General features: G+C 43.0%; 1 protein-coding gene across 1 annotated transcript in view; it reads right to left on the bottom strand.

Moving 5' to 3' along the window:
- The window catches only part of LOC110168349 (neuropilin-2-like), a 186,401-nt gene that overhangs the window by 126,823 nt on the left and 33,301 nt on the right, over window positions 1-26,277 (bottom strand). Inside the window, exon 3 of the mRNA XM_055163701.1 lies at window positions 9,347-9,528. Coding sequence (XP_055019676.1) covers window positions 9,347-9,528 — 182 coding nt within the window. The remainder of the gene's footprint in view (window positions 1-9,346; window positions 9,529-26,277) is intronic.

Raw genomic sequence — 26,277 nt, 5'->3', positions numbered from 1 at the left:
CACCAGCCCCACACCAGCCCCTCACCAGCCCCGCACCAGCCCCTCACCAGCCCCCTCACCAGCCCCTCACCAGCGGCTCACCAGCCCCGCACCAGCGCCACATCAGCCCCTCACCAGCGCCACATCAGCCCCGCACCAGCCCCCACCCAGCCCCTCACCAGCCCCTCACCAGCCCCTCACCAGCCAAGCACCAGCCCCTCACCAGCCAAGCACCAGCCCCTCACCAGCCCCGCACCAGCCCCTCACCAGCCCCTCACCAGCCCCGCACCAGCCCCTCACCAGCCCCGCACCAGCCCCTCACCAGCCCCTCACCAGCCCCTCACCAGCCCCTCACCGGTCACTCCAATATGGCCAACACAATCACGAATAAGGCAGCATTAGAGTAGGTTTCGGTCTGGTTTAGTCCTGTTCAGTCACTTTTAGTCCTGATTTAGACCCTGGTTTAATCCTGGTTTAGATCTAGTTTAGACCATGGTTTAATCCTTGTATAATATTCAAGCCAAGCAGGAAGAGGTGCCTCCTGCAGCTTAATAAGAATTAGGTTTGCGGAGATGAGAGCTCAACTCGCTCAGTAAGAACCACAGACTGTATGAAGAAGAAGTGTTTGTGACGTCACCAGTGTTGGGCACGTTACTTTGAGAAAGTAATTGGTTATAATTACTAGTTACTTCTCCCAAAAAGTCATGGTAGTATAGTTAGTAACTGAGCTACTTTACTATAAAAGTCACTAGTTACCAGGGAAACTGCGTTACTTTTGGCCCAATGACGTCATCACACGGTTTTGTTTGTTTACATGTCACACAGCAGAGAAAATACTGTAAGTCCAACAGCAGAAATATCAGTTAATTTGTGAGTCAGATGTGAGTCCTGCTGCGAGTCGTTCCTCCGTCAGTTTATGGAGATAAAAACAGAGCAGAGGAGTGAGGACAGGAGGAGACGACACGCAGATAAACTTCTATCACTGTCCTTATTGAAGGTGAGCGCGGATTCACTGTGTTTTAGAGCAAAGTTTATTCACTGACATCAGACGACAGTTTCAGTAACGAGCAGAAACGGTGTGACGGTAACGGTAACAACGTTAGATAGAAAACGTAATTAGTTACATTACTGAAAAAAGCAACACCGTGAGTAACAGTGTTTACTTTAATGCCATTATTCCCATCACTGGAGTCACCCATTAGTCAAATGAAACTCACTGAGGCTAGCAGTTATGAGGAAATTTTGAGCCTAGTTAATCTGTGTATCATTCGTTCATTCGTTTTTCAATATAAAACCAAAAATAAGAAGATGAAAAAATACAACTGTTTTCTTCATTATTTGTCTCCAAAACCAAGAAAAAAAAGAGATAATGATTTGTTTTTTCAGTTTTGGATTTTGTGTTTAAATGAAAAATGGACAAAAGAGATGATTCCGTTACTGCGATTTTGAACTTTTGCGCCGCATATGAACTGAACCAGGACTGATCCAGGTCCGGGACCAGACCGGAACCAGAGTGGACTCCGAGCTTTGACTCCGAGCCTCCACAGGGTCCGAGCCTCAGCTTCGAGCTCCGACCCTACCGTGGGCTCTGAGCCTCCGTGTGGTCCCGGTCTGGTCCCGGCCTGGTCCTGGTCTCAGTCCTGCTCTGATCCCGGTCTGGTCTCAATCTCGGTCTGGTCCCGGTCTGGTTCAGTCCGTATGCAGTGCAAAAGTCCGGCATCACAGTCATGGAAGTCACGTCATTTTTTCGTTTTCTTATTTTTGGTTTTAAATTGAAAAACGAATGAACAAATGATACACGGATTCTAGTTCCAGATTAGGAATAGGAATTTATTTCTGGACAAACTGAGTTAAATAAAAACCCCAGAATCATGTAGATCAAGTTACTAAGAACATTTTAAGACCAAAATGACGAGTCTCACAGCTACAGGTGCAGAGAGAGAGGAGCTGGTTTTTCAATACAAAGTGAACTGGAGCCAGAGTTGATGGAGCCGAAAACACAACCATGCTCACTCACCTATCTAAGTCTATTTTTCATTTTTCTTTGACTAAAAAACTACACAGTGTGGCTTTAAAGTCAACATTTCCATTTTGATTACATTCTATTTTATTTTATGAAAAGTATTTCTGAACTGTCGTCTTTTGTTTGCTGGAAGATTAAACTCATATTAGGCTCATTCTTCATCCTGGTCTTTTGGAACTTTCTGGGCGGTGACAGTTACGGATGCCGCCTCTGTCCTGCCGTCGCCCCGTGAAGCGTTCAAGCTGAAAAAGTGCCACAATCTCAGGGACAATCACCCGCCGGCGTCCGTAAACATAAATCTGAGAGCGGCTCAAGGCTAAAGACGAACGAGAGCGACGAGAACGGCACCGGCGGCGATCGAGAGAGAGAAAATACACACAAAAAACACACACAAACACACAAAAAACACACACGGACTCAGAGTGCGTGAGGTCGCTTCACTCCGCAGCCTTCACACAAACACTCGAGCGTCTCAGGTTCACTTAAGGGGCAGGGTTTAAAGCTGCACTGTGGAACTTTACTGGTGGAGCATCTGTCGAATGCTCTTCTCTAAATCAGGTCTAAACCAGGACTAAACCAAATCTAAACCAGGACTAAACCAAGGACCAAATCAGGACTAAGCCAGGACTAAATCAAAATTAAATCAGGACTAAACCAGGGCTAAACCGGGACCAAATTGGGACTATACCAAATCTAAACCAGGATTAAACCAAGACTAAACCAAGACTAAACCAAGGACTAAACCAAGGACTAAACCAGGACTATACCAAATCTAAACCAGGATTAAACCAAGACTAAACTAGGACTTAACCAGGACTAAATCAGGACTAAACCAAAGACTAAACCAAGGACTAAACAGGTCTGAACCAGGTCTAAACCACAACTAAACCTGGACTAAACCAAGCCCTGATCCGGACTAAACCAGGTTTAAACCAGGTCTAAACTAGAACAAAACCAGGTCTAAACCAGGACTAAACCAGGACTTAACTTTAGGAGGGCCAAAACTGTACAGAAGAAAAACAAACAAAAACATTCAGAATTGTTACTTTTCGAATAATCAAATGAATTTAAACAGAATTAGTTCAAATTTGTAATAATAAAATACAATATTTAATTTCATTATTTTTTTCACCAGACAAAGGTAAAAAATTGTTTTTATGTCTTAATTTCCCTGCTCCTCGCCGCTCGTCCAGCAGCTCTAAACGCCGCAGACACATGCAGGCGCGGTCCGTGATCTACGGTGCCCCGGAGGGACCAAAAAGGGCAAAGGTCAAACACCGCCCCAGGGATTTATGGGTAAGAGAGTAAAGTGAGAGGCGTTTCTCTCAAGGACGAGTGTGTGCGGCTCCTCACAGGTGACGCCGTAAAAGAGGTTCAGACCGACACACAGACTCCAGAGACCGAGACTGTTTATGGGACGGGGTTAGACCTGGTTTAGACCTGGTTTAGACCTGGTTTAGACCTGGTTTAGACCTGGTTTAGACCTGGTTTAGAACTTGTTTTGTCCCAGTTTTGACCTGGTCTAGCCCTGGGTTTAGTCCTGGGTTTAGTCTTCATTTTATCCCGGTTTTGTCCTGGTTTTGATCTGTTCTAGTCCTGGTCTGGTCCTGGTCTGGTCCTGGTCTGGTCCTGGTCTGGTCCTGGTCTGGTCCTGGTCTGAGTCCTGGGTTTAGTCCTGGGTTAAATCCTAGTCTAGCCTTGGTCTAGTCCTGGTTTAGTCTTTGTTTTGTCCTGGATTGATCTGTTCTAGTCCTGGTCTAGTCCTGGGTTTAGTCCTAGTCTAGCCTTGGTCTAGTCCTGGTTTAATCTTTGTTTTATCCCAGTTTTTACCTGGTCTAGTCCTGGTCTAGTCCTGGTCTAGTCCTGGTCTAGTCCTGGTCTAGTCCTGGGTTTAGTCTTGGGTTTAGTCCTGGGTTTAGTCCTAGTCTAGCCTTGGTCTAGTCCTGGTTTAGTCTTTGTTTTGTCCCAGTTTTGTCCTGGTTTTGATCTGGTCTAGGCCTGGTCCAGTTCTAGTCTAGTCCTGGTTCCAGTTTTTCAGTGCATTTCTTAGTTCTTAGTTCTTACACATTCACCATTTTCTATTATTATTATTATTATTATTATTATTAGAACCAATATGACACAAAATGAACCAAAAAAAGCTCAATCAAACGGCGCACCTTTGCTCGCGCACGTCTGAAACCACCAACTAAGCCTTTGATTGGCTGTTGTGACGGCGATGTGGCTAAAGAGCTGAGCTACGCCGCCTAATCTCCTTAAACGGTTTTAGTGGGACTCTTACTCTGAATTATCTTCACGGTAATCTGTTTATTCTCCCGGCGCACGTCTTCAAAACAAACATTTCACGTTTAGCTGCTAACGGGCTAACAAGCTAATGGGCTAACGGGCTAACAAGCTAACAGGCTAACCAACCGCTATCACGTTTAACACGATTTTAACTGCCCAAAACCTGGAGAAAATACATCGATGTTAAAACAAAAAAGACTGAAACTGGACACTACAAAAAGCAATATTGATCTACATACTTAAAAATGACGTAAATAAAGAACGTTTGAGTTTATTTGAGTCGAAAAATAACGACAAATGGAACAAGTCTGTTTCACTTAATTCAAGCAACATTTGATTTTTTTTTGTTTTATTTAAAGTGCAAAGAGTTGTTGTTTTTATGATCTTAAGTGCGGCAAGTTGTATTTTCACAGTTTAAGTACAAAAAGTCTTGGTTTAGTCCTGTTTAGTCCTGAAGAAAATGTTGCTCTGCTAAAACAAAAAAGACTGAAACTGAAGCTACACATTGTGCCTTTAATTAAATAAACATTCACAACATTCAGCTATAAAAGAGAAACAAACCAAGGACCAGAACTAAACCAGGACTAAACCAGGCCTAGGCCAGGACTTGACCAGGACTGGACCAGGAATACAACTGAACTACAACTGGACTACAACTAGACTACAACTGGACTACAACTAGACTACAACTGGACTACAACTAGACTACAACTGGACTACACTGGACCACTCGCTACAACTGGGCTACAATTGGACTACAATTGGACTACAACTGGACTAACTGGACTACAACTGGACTACAATTGGACTACAACTGGACTACAACTGGACTACAATTGGACTACAACTGGACTACAACTGGACTACACCACTTGGCTACAACTGGGCTACAACTGGACTACAACTGGACTACAACTGGACTACAATTGGACTACAACTGGACTACAACTGGACTACAATTGGACTACAACTGGACTACAACTAGACTACAATTGGACTACAACTGGACTACAACTGGACTACAACTGGACTACAACTGGACTACAACTGGGCTACAACTGGACTACAACTGGACTACAACTGGACTACAACTGGACTACAACTGGACTACAACTGGACTACAACTGGACTACAATTGGACTACAACTGGACTACAACTGGACTACAATTGGACTACAACTAGAACTACAACTGGACTACAACTAGACTACAATTGGACTACAACTAGATTACAATTGGACTACAACTGGACAACCACTCGGCTACAACTGGAGTACAACTGGACTACAACTGGACAACCACTCGGCTACAACTGGGCTACAATTGGACTACAACTGGACTACAATTGGACTACAACTGAAATACAACTGGACTACAACTGGGCTACAATTGGATTACAACTGGACTACAAAAGGACTCAACTGGACTACAATTGGACTACAACTAGACTACAAGTGGACTACAACTGGGCTACAATTGGACTACAACTGGACTACAAGTGGACTACAACTGGACTACAAGTGGACTACAACTGGACTACAATTACTAATATAAAGGAGAAAGTTTAACATTTGTGATTTTAACATTTGTGACTTTAAAAATCCCCTCTTCCATGGAGAAAAGTTACACAATGCACCTTTTAAGGAAAACCAAATGAACCTCTTTAGAAAATTCCCGACAACTTTCCATTCAAACCTGCCCAAACTTTATTAGCATGAACAAACAAAACAAGGCTCCTCTTAATAATCTGGTCTAGTTCTGGTCTGATCTTGATGTAGGTTTGGCTTGATTATAGGTTTAGTCCTGATCTAGTCCAGGTTTGGTCCCGGTTGTAGTTTTTCCATTTGGTACCACATTATTAGGACCATTTTACAAACAAAATACCAAAAATATTCACTTCTTTAAGACCAAATGAACCTTTTTTTTTTGACAACTCCCAACAACTTTCTATTCAAAACTGCCCAAACTTTATTAGCGCGAACAAACAAAACAAGTAAACACGGTTCTTCTGTCGGTTCTTCAGTGACTCTCGGCGGAGTTGATGTTTTCTCCACTTCCTATAGCGTGCTTTGCTAATGACCCGGAGCTCGCGATCAGTGGAGCCGACGCGCGAGCATCGTTCACACCACGCTCGGCGCCTCCGCAGCGTAAACAAACCCCAGAGTTTTTATAGTTTTTTTCAGATCCGCCTTCAGACTCGACTGGAATGTGTCTTAAATTGGCTGTTACGGGCACTTCCTCTGTGGGACCGAGAGGGCAGAAAATATAAGGCACGGGTTCTGATAAATGTGTTTTTAAAGAGGATTTATGGAGGTTTACGTCGTGTTTTAGTGTAGTGTCGAGTCGAGGATTGAGTCCTGGTTTAGTCCTAGTTTAGTCCTTGTTTAGACCTGGTTCAGTCTTGAGGTAAACATGTCTTAATCCTTGGTTTAGTCCTGGTTTAGTCCTGGTTTAGTCCTGGTTTAGTCCTAGTCCTAATTTAGTCCTGATGTAGACATGTCTTGGTCCTTGGTTTAGTCCTAATTTAGTCCTGATGTAGACATGTTTGGTCCTTGGTTTAGTCCTTGGTTTAGTCCTGGTTTAGTCCTGGTTTAGTCCTGGTTTAGTCCTAGTTTAGTCCTGGTTTAGTCCTAATTTAGTCCTGAGGTAAACATGTCTTGGTCCTTGGTTTAGTCCTTGGTTTAGTCCTTGGTTTAGTCCTTGGTTTAGTCCTAGTTTAGTCCTGAGGTAGACGTGTTTTGGTCCTTGGTTTAGTCCTGGTTTAGTCCTGTTTTAGTTCTGTTTAGTCTGGTTTACCTAGTTTAGTCCTAGTTTAGTCCTGAGGTAGACATGTTTTGGTCCTTGGTTTAGTTCTTTTTAGTCCGAGTTTAGTCCTGAAGTAGACTTGGACTGGTTCTCTTGTAGTCCTGGTCAACTACTGGTCTAGTTATGGTCTAGTCTTGGTTTAGTCCTAGTTTAGTCCTTGTTTAGTCTTAGTTCAGTCCTGAGGTGGACATGTCTTAGTCCTTGGTTTAGTCCTTGGTTTAGTCCTAGTTTAGTCCTGGTTTAGTCCTGGTTTAGTCCTGGTTTAGTCTTGGTTTAGTCTTGGTTTAGTCTTGGTTTAGTCTTGATAGTCTTAGTTTAGTCCTGGTTTAGTCTTGGTTTGTCCTGGTTTAGTCTTGGTTTAGTCTTGGTATAGTCCTAGTTTAGTCCTGGTTTAGTCCTGAGGTAGACATGTCTTGGTCCTTCCTTTAGTCCTCATTTAGTCCTGGTTTAGTCCTGAGGTAGACATGTCTTGGCCCTTGGTTTAGTCCTGCGTTTGGACCTGGTTTAATCCTGAAGTAGACTTGGATTGGTCCTCCTCTAGTCCTGGTTAAATACTGGTCTAGTTATGGTCTAGTCCTTGTTTAGTCCTGATGTAGACTTGGCCTGACTATAGGTCCAGTCCTGGTCTAGTCCTGGTTCATTTCTGGGTTTAGTCCCGGGTTTAGTGCTAAGTTCTGAAGTAGACTTGGTTTGATACTCTTCAAGTCCAGTTTCGAGTGCTTGTCTAGTCCTGGTCTAGCCCTGGTTTTAGTCCTTAAGTAGACTTGATGTGGTTCTCATATAGTCCTCTTCTAGTCCAGTTCTAGTCCTGGTCTAATCTCGTTCTAGTCCTGGTCTAGTCTGGGTTTAGTTCCAGGTTTAGTCTTAGTTTTACTGTAGTCTGAACTCAGTCATATTACAAGTTTTAATGACATTTTCAACCAAATTTTGTAAAATGTACCAAATATTTTAACTTCTCAAATTTGACAAAGAAATCCTGGTTTAGTCTTGTTTAGTCCTGTTTAGTCCTAATTTAGTCCTGATGTAGACATGTCCTTGGTCCTTGGTTTAGTCCTGAGGTAAACATGTCTTGGTCCTTGGTTTAGTCCTTGGTTTAGTCCTGGGTTTAGTCCTGAGGTAGACCTGTCTTGGTCCTTGGTTTAGTCCTGGTTTAGTCCTAGTTTAGTCCTGGTTTAGTCCTAATTTAGTCCTGAGGTAAACATGTCTTGGTCCTTGGTTTAGTCCTTGGTTTAGTCCTTGGTAGTTTAGTCCTTGGTTTAGTCCTTGGTTTAGTCCTTGGTTTAGTCCTGATGTAGACATGTCTTGGTCCTTGGTTTAGTCCTGGTTTAGTCCTAATTTAGTCCTGAGGTAGACGTGTTTTGGTCCTTGGTTTAGTCCTGGTTTAGTCCTGGTTTAGTCTTTAGTCCTGAGGTCCTGTTTTGGTCCTTGGTTTAGTCCTGGTTTAGTCCTGGTTTAGTCCGAGTTTAGTCCTGAAGTAGACATAGTCCTTAGTCCTGGTTTGTCTGGTCCTAGTCCTTGGTTTAGTCCTTAGTTTAGTTTAGTCCTAGGTTTAGTCTTAGGTTTAGTCCTGAGGTAGACATGTCTTGGCCCTTGGTTTAGTCCTGCGTTTGGACCTGGTTTAGTCCTGAAGTAGACTTGGATTGGTCCTCCTCTAGTCCTGGTTAACTACTGGTCTAGTTATGGTCTAGTCCTTGTTTAGTCCTGATGTAGACTTGGCCTGACTATAGGTCCAGTCCTGGTCTAGTCCTGGTTCATTTCTGGGTTTAGTCCCGGGTTTAGTGCTAAGTTCTGAAGTAGACTTGGTTTGATACTCTTCAAGTCCAGTTCGAGTGCTTGTCTAGTCCTGGTCTAGCCCTGGTTTAGTCCTTAAGTAGACTTGATGTGGTTCTCATATAGTCCTCTTCTAGTCCAGTTCTAGTCCTGGTCTAATCTCGTTCTAGTCCTGGTCTAGTCTGGGTTTAGTTCCAGGTTTAGTCTTAGTTTTACTGTAGTTTGAACTCAGTCATATTACAAGTTTTAATGACATTTTCAACCAAATTTTGTAAAATGTACCAAATATTTTAACTTTTCAAAATTTCACAAAGAAATCCAGGAATTTTCTCACATCAGAAAACTTTGAGCGTCAAAAAATAATTACGTTAAAACCGGAAAAGAAGCCGCCAAACAACTTAGATCTTCAACTCGAACACAAACCGTAAACACAAACTTGCTTTTCCCGTCGGCGTCGAAATAAAAACCCGCTCAGATTCTTACCGGTTTTGTAGATCTCGTAGCGCAGAGAGAAGCCGGCCCCCTGGTGGGCGTAGTCGGACACGAACCGGATCTGCAGAGCCGGACCGGACGAGATGATCGGAGGGGGAGCGATGTTGCTGCAGTGACGCCCCAGGACGTCCGCGTTTTCCGAAGTCCCGTCTCGGATCTCGATGAAGTCGTACCTGGAAAAACAGACGGAGGTTGGTTAAAATGTCGAGGTTACGCCGTTTTCTGATCGATGTTATAATGCAAATGACACACTTCCTGATTCTCTGTATATATCAGCACTGGGGCAAGACATGTTCTGCTCAAAAACAAAGAAAAAAAATCAGATCACCGGCCACGTTTACATGATGTTTTTTAATTCCGAATTAATATTTCTCCTTCGAGTTTACATGGAAAAAATAATTCCGAATTGAGGTTTACATGGAAAACTCATTAAACCGTCTTTATTTATTAGACCTGATGTAGTCCTGGTTTAGTCTTAATTTAGTCCTGGTTTAGTCCTGAGGTAGTTCTGGTTTAGTCTTAATTTAGTCCTGGTAGTTTAGTCTTAGTCTCAATTTAGTCCTGGTTTAGTCTCAATTTAGTCCTGGTTTTAGTCTTCTTAATTTAGTCCTGTTTAGTTTAGTCTCTTAATTTAGTCCTGGTTTGGTTTTTAGTCTTAAATTTAGTCCTGTTTAGTTTAGTCTGGTTTAGTTTTAGTTTAGTCCTGGTTTAGTCTAGTTTAGTTTTAGTCCTGGTTTAGTTTAGTTTAGTCCTGTCTTTAGTTTAGTCTTAGTTTAGTTTAGTCCTGGTTTAGTCTTAGTTTTAGTTTAGTCCTGGTTTAGTCTTAGTTTAGTCCTGGTTTAGTCTTAGTTTAGTCCTGGTTTAGACTTAATTTAGACCTGGTTTAGTCTTTTTAGTCTTAGTTTAGTCCTGGTTTAGTCTTAGTTTAGTCCTGTTTAGTCTTAGTTTAAGTCCTGGTTTAGTCTTTAGTTTAGTCCTGGTTTAGTCTTTAGTTTAGTCCTGGTTTAGTCTTAGTTTAGTCCTGGTTATTTAGTCCTTAGTCTTAGTTTCCTGGTTTAGTCTGGTTTAGTTTAATCCTGGTTTAGTTCTTAGTTTAGTCCTGGTTTAGTTTAGTTTAGTCCTGTTTAGTTTAGTCTGTTTAGTTTAGTAGTCCTGGTTTAGTCTTAGTTTAGTCCTGGTTTAGTCTTAGTTTAGACCTGGTTTAGTTTTAGTTTAGTCCTGGTTTAGTTTTAGTTTAGTCCTGGTTTAGTCTTAGTTTAATCCTGGTTTAGTCCTGTCACGTTTACATGATTGAGGAATAAATGAATTTGTCGGAATAAACCAACGACTTACTTCAGAATCAAGTTTAATTCCGAACAAACATTTTCATTAGGAATTAAGTGTTTACATTATCTTTTTAAAGCGGAACACATTTTTATTCAGAATTAAATTATTTTTATTTGTGTATTTATGTGTATTTTTTTACATGTGTATTTTTGTTCCGTTTTTTCCATCCTCTTCAGATTTTCAGTGGATTTAATCAAGGAGAAAAGAACAATATTTAGTTTGGAGTTAAAATATACGACTTTTTCAAACTGCATTTATCTGTTTTGTTTTTTTTTTTAATTTAATTTTTTACAAATGAACTCTTCAAACGGCGACACGAGGCTGTAGAATAATAATAATGGAGCGGGGTTTTGGCCGCGTCCCATCTCGTCTCCTCGGGAAAGAGAAGAGAGTCCAAGTGAAACAGTTGGGACGTCAGCACAAACAAATGCGCCGGACGCCATTTTGGCTCCGAGTCAAGGCCCGTCTCTGTACCTGCTGTTTCCACGACGACCGAACTTAATAAACCAGAACTAAAGCGCAGACCTGGCCCGGATCGACTTCAGACGACGACAACGACGAAAAAAAAAGACGACGGAATAATGCCGTAAAATTAAAGTTAACGTGAAGGTTAAGGAGGTTTATTTTCGTCTAAAATGTGAACAAATGTGCAGGGTTCAATTATTTAATACGGATTTTAAAAGAACATTGTGGAACTTTTCTGGTGTCCTGGTTTAGACCTGAAGTAGTCCTGACATAGACCTGATGTAGTCCTGGTTTAGTCCTGGTTTAGACCTGACATAGTCCTGGTTTAGTCTTATTTTAGTCCCGGTTTAGTCTTAGTTTAGTCCTGATTTAGACTTAGTTTAGACCTGGTTTAGACCTGAAGTAGTCCTGGTTTAGACCTGGTGTTGTCCTGGTTTAGTTCTAATTTAGTCCTGGTTTAGACCTGATTTAGACCTCACGTAGACCTGGTTTAGACCTGATGTAGACCTGGTTTAGATCTGGTATAGTCCTGGTATAGTCCTGGTTTAAACCTATTTTAGTCTTAGTTTAGTCCTGGTTTAGTCTGAGTTTAGTCCTGTTTTAATCCTGGTTTAGACCTGGTTTAGTCCTGGTTTAAACCTAGTTTAGTCTTGGTTTAGACCTGATGTAGTCCTCCTGTTTAGACCTGTTTTAGACCTGTTTTAGTCCTGTTTTAGTCCTGTTTTAGTCCTGTTTTAGTCCTCGTTCAGTCCTGTTTTAGTCCTGTTTTAGACCTGAGTCCTGTGTAATCCTGGTTTAGTCCTGTTTCAGTCCTGGTTTAGTCCTGTTTCAGTCCTGGTTTAGTCCTGGTTTAGTCCTGTTTCAGTCCTGGTTTAGTCCTGGTTTAGTCCTGGTTTAAAGTCCTAGTTTAGTCCTTGGTTTAGACCTGATGTAGTCCTCGTTTAGAGTCCTGTTTTAGTCCTGTTTTAGTCCTCGTTCAGTCCTGTTTAGTCCTAGTCCTGTTTAAGTCCTGGTTTAGTCCTGTTTTCCAGTCCTGTTTAGTCCTGGTTTAGTCCTGTTTTCCAGTCCTGGTTTAGTCCTGTTTAGTCCTGGTTTAGTGTTTCAGTCCTGGTTTAGTCCTGTTTTCAGTCCTGGTTTAGTCCTGTTTTTAGTCCTGTTTAGTCCTGTAATCCTGTTTAGTCCTGTTTAGTCCTGTTTCCTGTTTAGTCCTGTTTCAGTCCTGGTTTAGTCCTGGTTTAGTCCTGTTTCAGTCCTGTTTTAGTCCTGGTTTTAGTCCTGTTTTCAGTCCTGGTTTAGTCCTGTTTCAGTCCTGTTTAGTCCTGTTTCAGTCCTGTTTTAGTCCTGTTTTAGTCCTGTTTCAGTCCTGGTTTAGTCCTGTTTAGTCCTGTTTAGTCCTGGTTTAGTCCTGTTTCAGTCCTGGTTTAGTCCTGGTTTAGTTCTGTTTTAGTCCTGGTTTAGTCCTGTTTCAGTCCTGTTTTAGTCCTGTTTTAGTCCTGTTTCAGTCCTGGTTTAGTCCTGGTTTAGTCCTGTTTCAGTCCTGGTTTAGTCCTGGTTTAGTCCTGGTTTAGTCCTGTTTAGTCCTGTTTCAGTCCTGTTTTCAGTCCTGTTTCAGTCCTGGTTTAGTCCTGGTTTAGTCCTGGTTTAGTCCTGGTTTAGTCCTTGTTTAGTCCTTGTTTCAGTCCTGGTTTAGTCCTGTTTAGTCCTGTTTCAGTCCTGGTTTAGTCCTGTTTCAGAGACAGAGTTACTCCTCACAGTTTAAATCACAGTTTAAATTACCCTCGTCGTCTGTCAAAGTTACGCCAAAACAAAACACACATTTGGACAGAAGCGATCGCCATGACAACGAGAGGCGAAGTTTGGGCCCATAAATGTAATTAAGAACTCCGTACGGCAGCCGAGCGAAATTATAAGTGGCAAACGAAATGATATAAACAGAGTCACGCCTTCGTTTGTGATCGGTAATTAAAGAAAAGAGCTGTTATTTTGAAATAACGCAGGACCAGAGTTTGCAAAATATTATGGGGTAAATACGGGACTCCAGAGCGTTTAAAACAATTACCGATTTAATTGGTGTTTTTACGTCCACTTTCGGCCGTACATTGTTCCAGCGGCGGACAGGTGGCATTACCGCGATGTGGGGAGGGGTTCTACGTGGATGTCTGCGGTAGAACGTTTAAGCGTTAAAGTCGAGACGTAATGTACAGTGTTAAAAAAAAATCTGAAAAATGAAGAAGAAAAAAATACTAAAGTGGGTTTAAATGACAAATTTCTGGAGTTTTTGGGCCTTAAAGTTTGATTTTTTTATTTATTTATTTTTTACATATTTTTGTATATTTTAAATCAGATGCCCTCCCACTTTTATAATAGACTAGGACAGGAAAAGACGAGTTATATTATATTATTATATTATTACACTACTAAAGTAAATTACTAAACATATATAAATAATAATAAAAAAAATAGTAATAATAAAATAAAACAATAACAACAATAATAATAATGATAATAATAATAATAATTTTGGGCTTGTTTGCTTGTTTACATTACATGCTTTAGTTTAGACCTGGTTTAGACCTGATGTAGTCCTGGTTTAGACTTAGGTTTAAATTACTAAACATATATAAATAAAAAAATAAATAATAATAATTATTATTGTTATTATTATTTTATTTTAATTTTTTTTATTTTTTTATTATTATTATTTTGGGCTTGTTTACATTACATGCTTTAGTTTAGTCTTAGTTTAGTCCTGGTTTAGACCCGGTTTAGACTTAGGTTTAAATTACTAAACATATAATAATAATAATAATAATAATAATAATAATGTTTATCTGGATATTTTCATAAATAATAAATAAATAATTTTACATGACTCATCACAAATATAATCTCCAAATCAAAATACACTAGACGGTTCACAAAAACCGTCGAGTTCGGGCAGCGAAGAGACACATATTCTGTTTTGACAATGATTTCCGGGATCAAGGATTTAAAGCCGGAACCAAGAGAATGTTTTCAAGAGGAAAGACGTTATTGCTTTTCTTTCTACAGGATTTGGTGCATTACATACGCGACGACCAAACAGCAGCGATTGGTTAAATAAAAATGTACCTGCCCACCGTCGAGCGAACGAATCCTAATGCTGCGAGGTCAGACGGTTTCCACAAAATGAAACCGTCATTGCGTCACATTCGGTCTGACTTTTAACTCACTGAACGCGCCACTTTCTGCAATATTCGGCGGAATAAAATTGGTCGCCGAATATTCAGTAGATCCCGAATATTACAAAAAATATAATTCGTTGTTTTTGCATGTGTCAGATCTTAAAATAAATAACTAACAAATAAATCAACGAAGCGACAAAACCTCGAGTCTAAAAAGGTTAAACTAGAACAAAAACACAAATATAAAACTGTTTCTATCACAAACGCGGCTCTACTTTCCTGTTTTATTGTGTGTATATGTTACACCAGATGCCCTCCCGTGTGTGTAAATATAGTAGGGAGTATTATAAACACGTGTAGAGTTTGTCCGTGTTTAAAAATAGCCTCTTGTTATTTCTCTGAGTGTGCGCGCAGGAATGAGACCGCGGTAAAAATGGAACAGCCAGGTGCTCCCTCCCTCTCTCTTTCTCTTTTATACCTCCTCCTCTTCTTTCTCTCTCTTTTATTACCCCCCTCTTCCTTTCTCCCTTCCCCTTCTCTCGCTCCGTCTATTTTGGTCTCTCTGTCTCTCTCGTTTCTTTCTTAGTTCTCGTCCCGACCTTCCCTCTCCGTTAATTCTCTCCAATTTTCTTTCTTGCCACTCTCTTCCCACTCTTCCGTCTCTCTATCCCTCGTTCCACATCTTTGTCTCTCTCCCCCGTTTCTCTCTCTCTCTTTTTGTCACTTCTTTTGTCACTCTCTTTAAATCCTCTCCTGTCTCTCTCTTTTTCTCTGCCATCCCTCTATTTTCTTATCCTCTACACCTTCTTTTGTAATCTATCCATCTCTCTCTCTCTCTCTCTCTTAACACCTCTTTTTCCTCTCTCTCTTCTCCACCCTTCTTTTGTAATCTCTTTCTTCCTCTTATTCCCCTCTCTCCCTAATCCCTCTCTTTCTCTACACCTCTTTTCATGTCTCTCTTTCATCTCTCTCTCTCCTTCTCCTTCTTTTGTCATCTATCCTTCTCTCTCCACACCTCTTTTTCCTTTCCATCTCCTCTCTATTCTCCACCCTTCTTTTGTCATCTCTTTCTTCCTCTTCTACTTCTTATTCCCTCTCTTTTTCTCTACACCTCTTTTTCACCTCTCCTTCTTCTCTCTCCACCTTCTTTTGTCATCTATCCATCTCTCGCTCTCTTCACACCTTTTTCCTCTCTGTCTCCTCTCTCTATTCTCCCCTCTTCTTTAGTAATCTTCCTTTCTTCCTCGTCTCTCTACCTCTTATTCCCTCTCTCCCTAACCCCTCTCTTTTTCTCTCTACCTCCTTTTATCTCTCCTTCTCCTTCCCTAACCTTCTTTTGTAATCTTTCTTTCCTTCTCTTCCTCTTATTCCTCTCTTCCCTAATCCTTCTCTATACCTCTTTTTCATCTCTCCTTCTCTCTCTCTCCACACCTATTTTTCCTCTGTCTTCTCTCTCTTTTCTCTTCTTTTGTCATTTCTTCCTCTTCTACTTCTTATTCCCTCTCTTTCTCTATACCTCTTTTTCACCTCTCCTTCTTCTCTCTCCACCTTCTTTTTTAATCTATCCATCTCTCGCTCTCTTAACACCTTTTTCCTCTCTATCTCCTCCTTTTGTTATCTTTCTTTCTTCCTCTCTTATTCCCTCTCTCCCTAATCCCGCTCTCTTTCTCTCTATACCTCTTTTTCACGCCTTTCTTTTTTCTCCTTCTCCTCCCCCTCTTCCTAACCTTTTTCTGTAATCTTTCTTTCCTTCTTGTCCTCTTATTCCCCCTCTCCCTAATCCCTCTTTCTCCATGCCTCTTTTCATGTCTCTCATCTCTCTCTCCTTCTCCTTCTTTTGTCATCTATTCTCTCTCTCTCTCTTTACACCTCTTTTTCCTCTGTCTTTGCTCTCTCTCTTTTCCTTTCCCTTCTTTTGTCATCTTTCTTCCTCTTCTACTTTATTCCCTCTCTCTTTCTCTATGCCTCTTTTTCACACCTCCTTTCATCTCTCCTTCTCTCTCCACCTTCTTCTGTATTCTATCCATCTCTCTCTTTCTCTTCACACCTCTTTTTCTTCCCCGTCTCCTCTCTTTTCCCCTCTTTCTTTCTTTCTATTAGTCCCTCGCTTCCTTACCCCTCTCTCTTTTTCTCTATACTTATCTCTCTTTCATCCATCTCTCCTTCTCCTCCCTCTCTTCCTAACCTTCTTTTGTAATCTAGCCTCTCTCTCTCTCTTAACACCTCTTTTTGTAATCTTTCTTTCTTCCTCTTTCTCTTCCTTTTATCCCCTCTCTCCCTAACCCCTTTCTCTTTCTCTCTATACCTCTTTTTCACATCTCCTTCTCCTCCCCCTCTTCCTAACCCTTCTCTCTTTCTCTTCTCTTTCTCTAATCTTTCTTTCCTCCTCGTCCTCTTGTTCCCTCTCTCCCTAACCCCTCTCTCTTTCTCTATACCTCTTTTCACGCCTCTCTTTCATCTCTCTCTCCTTCTCCTTCTTTTGTATTCTCTCTCTTCTCTCTCTTTCTTTCTCTTTCTTTCTCTCCTTCACTGCGCTGACACTGAAGAATTTGCTTTTATCGTTTGGGGTCAATTAGCTCAAGTTCAAAGGTCAAACACACACACAGTTACACACACACACACACACACACACAGACACACACACAGTTACACACACACACACACACACACACACACACACACAAACACACAGTTACACACACACAGTTACACACACACACACACAGTTACACACAGTTACACACACACACAGACACACACACAGTTACACACACACACACACACACACACAACACAGTTACACACACATAGTTACACACACACAGTTACACACACACACAGTTACACACACACACACACACACACACAGTTACACACACACATACACACACAGTTACAGACACACACACACAGTTACACACACACATACACACACAGTTACACACACACACACAGTTACACACACACACACAGTTACACACACACACACAGTTACACACACACAGTACACACAGTTACACACACACAATACACACACAGTTACACACACACACAGTTACACACAGTTACACACAGTTACACACACACACACAGTTACACACACACACACACACAGTTACACACACACACACAGTTACACACACACACAGTTACACACACAGTTACACACACAGTTACACACACACACACAGTTACACACACACACACACACAGTTACACACACACACACACACACACACACAGTTACACACACACACACAGTTACACACAGTTACACACACACACACACACACACACACACTCGGTCTAATCCCGTCACACTCCGGCACTTTTAAAACTGTATTTATTTCCGGTTTCTGATCCCGTCACCTGCTCGTCTGTCGTTCCCGTTCTCTCCGTCAGAAAAGTTCCGCAGTGGAGCTTTAAAAGGGTCAAACAGAGTCCAGTTTAGACTGAATCTGTTGTGTTTATCTGGACTCGTGTCTGAGGAAACCACGAGGTCACGCATTCCTACAAAACACATGATCTCTGAGCTTTCTCTCCGTCTCTTTCTTTCCAACTTTCTCTCTCTCTTTGTCTCCTTCTCTGTGTCTCTCTCTTTCTTTCTCTCTCTACCTCTACATCCCTCTGCCAGTCTGTTTCTCACTCTCTACAGCTCAGTCTCTCTCTGTGTCTCCCTTTCTCTTTCCATTTGTCTCTCTCTCTGCTCTTTCTCTCTGTCGCTCTCCCTCTCCTTTTCTTCCTTTTCTCATCTCTAAGTCTCTGTCTGTTTCTCGTTTTCTGTCTCTGTCTTTCTCTCTCTCTCTCATCTCGCCGTCTCTCTTTTTCTGTCTCTCTGTCTTTCTCTCTCTCTCTCTTCGTCTCTGTCTCTCCATCTCTCCCTCTTCTTCTGTCTTTCCCTCCCTCGATCTCATCTCTCTGCTTCTGTCTCTCTGCCTTTCCCTCCCTCATCTCTCCATCTGTCTCTTTCTCTTTTTCTGTCTCTCTCTGCCTTTCTCTCGCTCTCTCCTTCCTTCTCCCCTCCTCCATCTCTTTCTTCATCTCTCTGTCTCAGTCTATGTTTCTCTCTTTTGTCTCTCTCTGCCTTTCTCCCTCTTTCCCTCTCCCTCCCTCCATCTCTCCCTCTCTCATCTCTCTGTCTCTTTCTCTTTTTCTCTCTCTCTCTCCCTCCCTCCTTCCCTCTCCTTTCCTCTCTCTCATGTCTAGGTCTCTTTCTGTCCCAGTGTCTCTCTTTCTTTCTTTTTACCTTTCTCTCTCTCTCTCTCATGCCTCGGTCTTTCTGTCTCAGTCTCTCTTTCTCTTTTTCTGTCTCTCTGCCCTTCGTTCTCTCATCTCTTCGTCTAAATCTCTGTCTCTATTTTTGTGTCTGTCTCTCTCTCTGCCTTTCTCCCTCTCTTTTCCTCTCCCTTCCTCCACCTCTCTCTCTTCATCTGTCTTTTTCTGTCTCTCTCATCTCTCCATTTCTCTGTCCCTTTTCTTTTTTCTCTCTCTCCATCTCTACTTCTCTCTCTCTCTCCTTCAGGTAGAAAGTGACGTACATCAAAAAGGTGTGAGCAACAATTAGCTGTTTTTGTGTTTGATGGACAGAGAGAGGAAGAAGAAGAAGAGAGGAAGAGAGAAAAAGAGGAAGAGGAGGGGGCAGGTCTGGACTGGTCCTGGTTACCGCTCCCCCCGGGGTCTAGAGTTTCCTTTACCCCTTCCCCCTCTCTCTCTCTTTCTCTCTTTCTCTCTCTCATTCTCTCTATCCTCTGGGGTCCCTGTAATGGCTCCCAGACAGGTCCTGGAGAGGACAGGAGAGACAGGGGCGTCAGGGGCGTCAGGGGCGACAGGGGCGTCAGACGTGGGCGGGGACTAATGTCGTCTCTACGGGACAAAACGACGACAAGTGTGAGAAAAAAAAAAGAAGGAAAAATGCAAAAGGTGCGTGAAAATATTTAGAATTTAAAGAGACATTTTTACAATGTTTTCTCTGCAGATTTAGCCCGAGCTGAACCGTTCCACCTTGTGATGTCACTGTGGAACATTCCAGACAAACCAAGAACCCACAAACTCCAAACTGAGAGAGACACACGGGTCTCTGCCACCGACCGAGAAAACCTTCCATTTCTGTTTACAATGTTCATAAACAAACAGGACCTAGTTTCGTCCTGGTTTAGTCCTGGTTTAGTCCTGGTTTAGTCCTGGTTTAGTCCTGGTTTAGACACTGGATTAGTCCTGGTTTAGACACTGGTTTAGTCCTGGTTTAGTCCTGGTTTAGTCCTGGTTTAGACCTGTTTCCTCACTGAGGCAACCTTGGAAACCTTGAATTCCTGGACTGGAAAACTGTGCGTTGGCCTGGAGTGAAATGAGCGTTCCCCTCCAGACCAATCCAGACTCAATCCAGACTCAATCCAGACTCAAGCCAGACTCAATCCAGACTCAATCCAGACCCTCCAGACTCAATCCATGCAATCCCCAATCCAGACTCAATCCCCAATCCAGACTCAATCCAGACTCAATCCAGACTCAATCCAGACCCAATCCCGACCCAATCCAGACTCAATCTAGACCCATCCAGACTCAATCAGACTCAATCTAGACTCAATCCAGACTCAATCCAGATCAATCCAGACTCAATCCAGACTCAATCCAGACCCATCCAGACTCAATCTAGACACATCCAGACTCAACCTAGACCCATCCAGACTCAATCTAGACTCAATCCAGACTCAATCTAGACCCATCCAGACTCAATCTAGACTCAATCCAGACTCAATCCAGACTCAATCCAGACCCATCCAGACTCAATCTAGACTCAATCCAGACCCATCCAGACCCACCTAGACCAATTTACACTCAATCCAGACCCAATCCAGTTCCACCCAGACTCACACAGACCCATCCAGACTCACCCAGACTCAACCCAGACTCACTCAGACTTACTCCAGACCCAATCCAGACCCACCTAGACCAATTTACACTCAATCCAGACCCATCCAGACTCACCCAGACTCACCCAGACCCACCTAGATCCATTTACACTCAATCCAGACCCACCCAGACTTAATCCAAACTCATCCAGACTCAATCCAGACCCCTCTAGACCCACCCAGACCCACCCAGACCGGTGCGTGCTGGTGCGTGCCGGTGGGATCCCGGGGCGAGGCTGAAGCGGGTCGATATTCTGCTCTGAAGCGACGTTAATCCGGCGCGTCTCTCGCTCGCACACACTCTCCAGAATCAATTAAAACCTCATTAAGAGCGTCTTTTATCCTCCGCGCTGACGAGACGCAGACACCGACCACGTTCACTCCGCTCGGGTTTTCCCATCGGCGGGCGGCGAGCGGGAGTTTAAAGCCGAGTACTTGAAGGCGACGCGAGGAGGAGGGGGGGGGGACGGGGCGCACCCAAAACCTCCGCGTCTGTAAAGAGACACTTGACACGAGCGACGACACGAGTGGAGTCAAGAGGAAATCAACACAAGGATTATGTTGTTGTTTTTTTTAAATAATGCGCATTTAAAACAAGGAATTTTTATTTATTTGCTTTTTTTTTTTTTACTGAACGTGTAATTTTACGATTATTTCTTCAAATCAGTCTTGTTTTTAAAGATTAGGAAACCAAAATTAAAATAAAAATAGAGATAATTTGGATGGACACAATTAGAAAATGGTAAAAATTTATTAAATAAGTTTCATAATTTCTTTTATTTTGTATAAATGTTGCTGAGCCTGGAGTTTAAATCTGTACAAACATGATCTGAAATGTGACGTTCGCCTCGTCTCCATGGAGAAGTCACTGCTTAGCCTGGAATGTTCCACAGTGTGGCATTAAACTATTCAGAGACAAGAGGGAGAATTCAGGTCTGATTTAGGCCTGGTTTAGACTCGGGTTTAGACCTGGTTTAGTCCACGTTCAGTTCACTTTCAGTCCAGATTTAGACCTGGTTTAGACCTTGTTCAGCCCAGGTACAGTCACAGGTTCAGTCCAGGTACAGACCAGGTTTAGACCCTGGAATAGACCCTGGTTCAGTCCACGTTTAGTCCTGGTTTAGTCCTGGTTCAGACCTGGTTCAGACCTGGTTTAGACCTCATTTAGACCCTGGTTTAGACCTGGTTAAATCCCGGTTTAGTTGTGGTTTAGACCTGGTTTATACCCTGTTTTAGACCTCATTTAGACCCTGGTTTAGACCCGGTTAAATCCCGGTTTAGTTGTGGTTTAGACCCTGGTTTAGACCCTGGATTAGACCTGGTTTAGACCTGGTTTAGACCCTGGACTAGACCTGGTTTAAACCTGGTTTAGACCTGGTTTAGATCCTAGAATAGACCCTGGTTCAGGCCACATTTAGTCCTGGTTTAGACCTGGTTAAATCCTGGTTTAGTTGTGGTTTAGTCCTGGTTTAGACCCTGGATTAGACCCGGTTTAAACCTGGTTGAGACCTGGTTTAGGCCTCATTTAGACCCTGGTCTAGCCCTAGTTTAAATTGTGGTTTAGACTTAGTTTAGACCTGATTTAGACCCTGGTTTAGTCCTGGTTTAGTCCTGGTTTAGTCCTGGTTTAGATCTTGTTTGTTCAGTTCAGTTTCATGATTATGTTTAATTCCATTTGTCTTTTATATTTTGGTTTGTGAATATTTTCCACACAATAATTTTCACGCCAAAGTTAAGCAATACCTACTCTCAATTCCAGTGTTTTTATCTTATTATTTTATTTATTTTTGAAACGTTGACGTCGATTAAACCAAACCAGATGCTCGGACTCGTCTCAGCTCTTTCTCTTCTGCTGCTAATTTCAAACTGGCTGAATTTCCATTTGGGTAAACAACACTCTCCTCCTCTGCTCTCGTTTCCCCTCGTCTCCTCTTTTCTCTTGACGATTGTGAGTGCGGGAGTGAGAGAAAAAAAAAAAAAAAAAAAAAAAAAAAAAGGGTCCCTAATATGGAGTAAGTGCTTTTGAAATATTAACTAGGAGCCGGGAGCGTAAGAATCCCTCAGATCCATCGCTCCCGTCAACTCCGATCTGTCCCGTCCGCAAACACGAGTGACGTCTCTGTACTTACACGTGAACCACCGCCAACCGACCGACCGCACCACGTCTAGACCTCCATCGATCCCCGACGCCGGACGGGACCTAACGCCGGGGAAAAGGTGGAAGGTGGACGGGGGGGGGGGACGCCAGATGCCCCGCCAGCACGAGCCTCAATCAATCAATGCAGATGTATTTACAGCGAGGGGTAATGGACGGGAATTTACGTACAGATTTACGAGTCGATGCAAAACTGAACATCAAATATGAGAATAAATATTTTTACATTATTGAATCTAAAAATTTTAAATGCTGGGTTTGAGTGTTTTGGAAAATTTTGGACATTAAAGAAGCGATACTGCACCATTGTTAATTCTCCCGACGTTCGATTAAGAAAATTTAATCGAACGTCCGTCCCTAGTTTTGTCATTATGTTGTCCTAATTTAGACCTGGTTTAGTCCTGGTTTAGTCCTGGTTTAGTCCTGGTTTAGTCCTGGTTTAGACCTGGTTTAGACCTGGTTTAGACCTGGTTTAGACCTGATTTAGACCCGGTTTAGTCCTGGTTTAGACCCTGGTTTAGTCTTGTCTTAATCCTGGTTTAATCCTGGTTTAGTCCCAGTTTAGTCCCAGTTTAGTCCCGGTTTAGTCCCGGTTTAGTCTTGGCTTTAGTCCTAGTTTAGTCCTGGTTTAGACCTGGTTTAGTCCTAGTTTAGACCCTGTTTTAGTCCTGGTTTAGACCTGGTTTAGACGTGGTTTAGACCTGGTTTAGATGTGGTTTAGTCCTAATTTAGTCCTGGTTGAGTCCTGGTTTAGCCCTGGTTCAGACACAGTTAAGACCTGGTTTAGTCCTGGTTCAGTCCTGGTTTAGACCTGGTTTAGTCCTGGTTTAAACCTGGTTTGGTCCTGGTTTAATCCTGGTTTAGTCCTGGTTTAGTCCTGATTTAGTCCTGATTTAGTCTCTCATTATACTTCTATCATGGACATGGAGTAGTGTCGTTAACAGGACTCAGCGCTGACTGTGTTGCGATGACGCTCTGAAGGGGAAGTGAGTCAGCACAGAGAGCAAAAGGAAGAAAAAGTGCCGTTCGTTCTTTCACAGATTTAACTTAATTTCAGAAGAAAAATTACAACGCTTTTCATTTCTAAATTCTTTTATTTCTGTCACGCAGCTTCTGTTATTTTATTTTATTTATTTATTTAATTATTTATTTTTTACAGTTCTGTCCATTTCCCGTGTGTGTCCCTCCTGAGCCTCCGTAGTCCCTCGTGTTTTTATCAGGTTCATTATAAACACATGAGTCCTGCTGTAATCACCACACGACCGTGATCCTGACCCCGACACTTAAAACGACCAACGCCCACAGATACAACGACTGCCCCCCCCCACCTCCTGCCCCTCCTGCCCCCTCCTCCCCCCCGTGCCCCGCCCCTCCTCCCCCGGGCCTGATCACATATCGATTTGTCGTTACACACATCGATGTTTCAGAGCGCTGCCCCCGGTGGCCGTAAAGACGTGAGATCATCAAGAAACCAGAACGAATCTGTCCAGGAAATTTAAGATCACAGCTACAGGCACCAGGCCTGGACCAGACCTGGACTAGACCTGGACCAGACCTGGACTAGACCTGGACCAGACCTGGACTAGACCTGGACTAGACCTGGACCAGACCTGGACCAGACCTGGACTAGACCTGGACCAGACCTGGACCAGACCTGGACCAGACCTGGACCAGACCTGGACTAGACCTGGACCAGACCTGGACCAGACCTGGACCAGACCTGGACCAGACTGACTAGACCTGGACCAGACCTGGGACCAGACCTGGACCAGACCTGGACCAGACCTGGACCAGACCTGGACCAGACCTGGACTAGACCTGGACTAGACCTGGACTAGACCTGGACCAGACCTGGACCAGACCTGGAACAGACCTGGAACAGACCTGGACCAGACCTGGACCAGACCTGGGCTAGACCTGGACTAGACCTGGACCAGACCTGGACCAGACCTGGACTGGATCTAGTTTAGACCTGATGTAGCTCTGTTTTAGTCTTGGTTCAGATCTGGTTTGCATCTACTTTAATCCTGTTTTAGTCCTGGTTCCTTCCTGGTTTAGACCTAGTTAAATCCTGGTTTAGTTCTGGCTTAGTCCTGATTTAGACCTTATTTAGACCTGGTTCAGACAAGGTTAAGACCTGGTTTAGTCTTGGTTTAGTCCTGGTTCAGACCTAGTTTAAACCTGGGTTAGACCTGGTTTAGTGCTGGTTCAGTCCTGGTTTAGACCTGATTCAGTCCTGGTTTAGACCTGGTTTAGTCCTGGTTTAGACCTGGTTTAGACCTGGTTTAGACCTGGTTTAGTCCTGGTTTAAACCTGGTTTAGACGTCGTTTGGTTCTGATTTGGTCCTGGTTTAATCCTTAATTAGACCTAATTTGGTTCTGATTTAGTCCTGGTTCAGAGCTAGTTTAAAACTGGTTTAGACCTGGTTTAGTCCTGGTTTAGACCTGGTTTAGTCCTGGTTTAGTCCTGGTGTGGACCTGATTCAGTCCTGGTTTAGACCTGGTTTTGACGGACCCTAAACCTGTAGAAAAGTTCCACAGTGCAGCTTTAAGTGAGCGTGAACCGGTCTCGTTCCTGACGCTGGACTCGCCCACTCGCCCACTCGCTCAGACGCTCGGACCCCGGACGAGGGCAGGAGGGCAGGAGGGCGGGGGGCGTGGGCGGCGTGGGCGGCGTGGGCGGCGTGGGCGAGGGTCGGGGGGGGGGCGCTCGGGTTCATGGTTTTCTCCCTCGAGCGACCGTGAAGAATAAAACTCACTCCAATAAAAAAATTTAAAAAAAGAAAAAGGAAAAACAGAAAGAATCATTTGTGCTCCGGCCTGAGGGGCAAAGTCTGAAGCAGAGAGATTTGTGAAAGGGGAAGTCCACTCACGACCGACCGACCGGGACACGCAACTAAACAATAAAAAAGAAATAAAAAAGAAATAATACTAAATACAGAAACTTGTTCCAGAACAGAACTTTCACTTTTATTGCTTCTGTTTTGGTCCAAGTGAAAAACGAGGGGGATTTTTTTGTTATTTGTAATTGAGAAAAGCTGTTGTGGATTTACCAGAACTCAACCAGGACTCAACCAGAACTCAACCAGGACTCAAACAAGACTCAAACAAGGACTAAACCGAGACAAAACGAGGATTTAACCAGAACTAAACCAGGACTAATACAGAACCAAATAATGACTAAACAAGGAACAAAACCAAGATTGAACAAGGACTAAGGACTCAACCAGGACTCAACTAGGTCCAAAGCAGTTCTAAACAAGGATCAAACCAGGACTAAACTTGTACTAAACCTGGACTCGACCTAGACTCAACCAGGACTCAACCAAGGACTAAACTGAGACAAAACCAGGATTTAGCCAGAGCAAAACCAGGACTAAACCAGGACAAAACCAGGTCTAAACCAAGACTAAACCAGGTCTAAACCAGGACTACACCAGGTCTAAACCAAGACTACATCAGGTCTAAACCAAGACTGCACCAGGACTAAACCAGGACAAAACCAGAAATAGACCAGGGTTTTAGCAGGACCGTGCCAGGACTAAAACGGGTCTAAACCCGGACTAAACCAACACTAAACTAGAGCTAAACCAGGTCTAAACCAGGGACTAAACCAGGACTAAAACAGTTCAAATCCAGGACTAAACTAAGACTAAACCAGGACTAAACTAGAACTAAACCAAGCCTAAACCAGGACTAAAAAAAGATTAAACCATAGATAAACCATGACTAAACCAGGTCAAAAGTAGAGCTAAACCAGGTCTAAACTAAAACTAAACCGGGGACTAAATCAGGTCAAAATCAGCACTAAACCAGGACTGAACCAGGACTAAACCAAGGACTAAACCAGGACTAAACCAAGGACTACACCATGTCAAAACCAGGAACAGACCAGGGTTTTAC

The sequence above is a fragment of the Boleophthalmus pectinirostris genome, unplaced genomic scaffold (genome assembly GCF_026225935.1).
Source record: "Boleophthalmus pectinirostris isolate CB_2022bp ecotype Guang Dong unplaced genomic scaffold, ASM2622593v1 HiC_scaffold_11, whole genome shotgun sequence".
NCBI classification, from domain to species: Eukaryota; Metazoa; Chordata; class Actinopteri; order Gobiiformes; family Gobiidae; genus Boleophthalmus; species Boleophthalmus pectinirostris.
The sequence above is the reverse complement of the archived record's forward strand: the minus strand, read 5'-3'. Positions and strand labels throughout refer to the sequence as shown.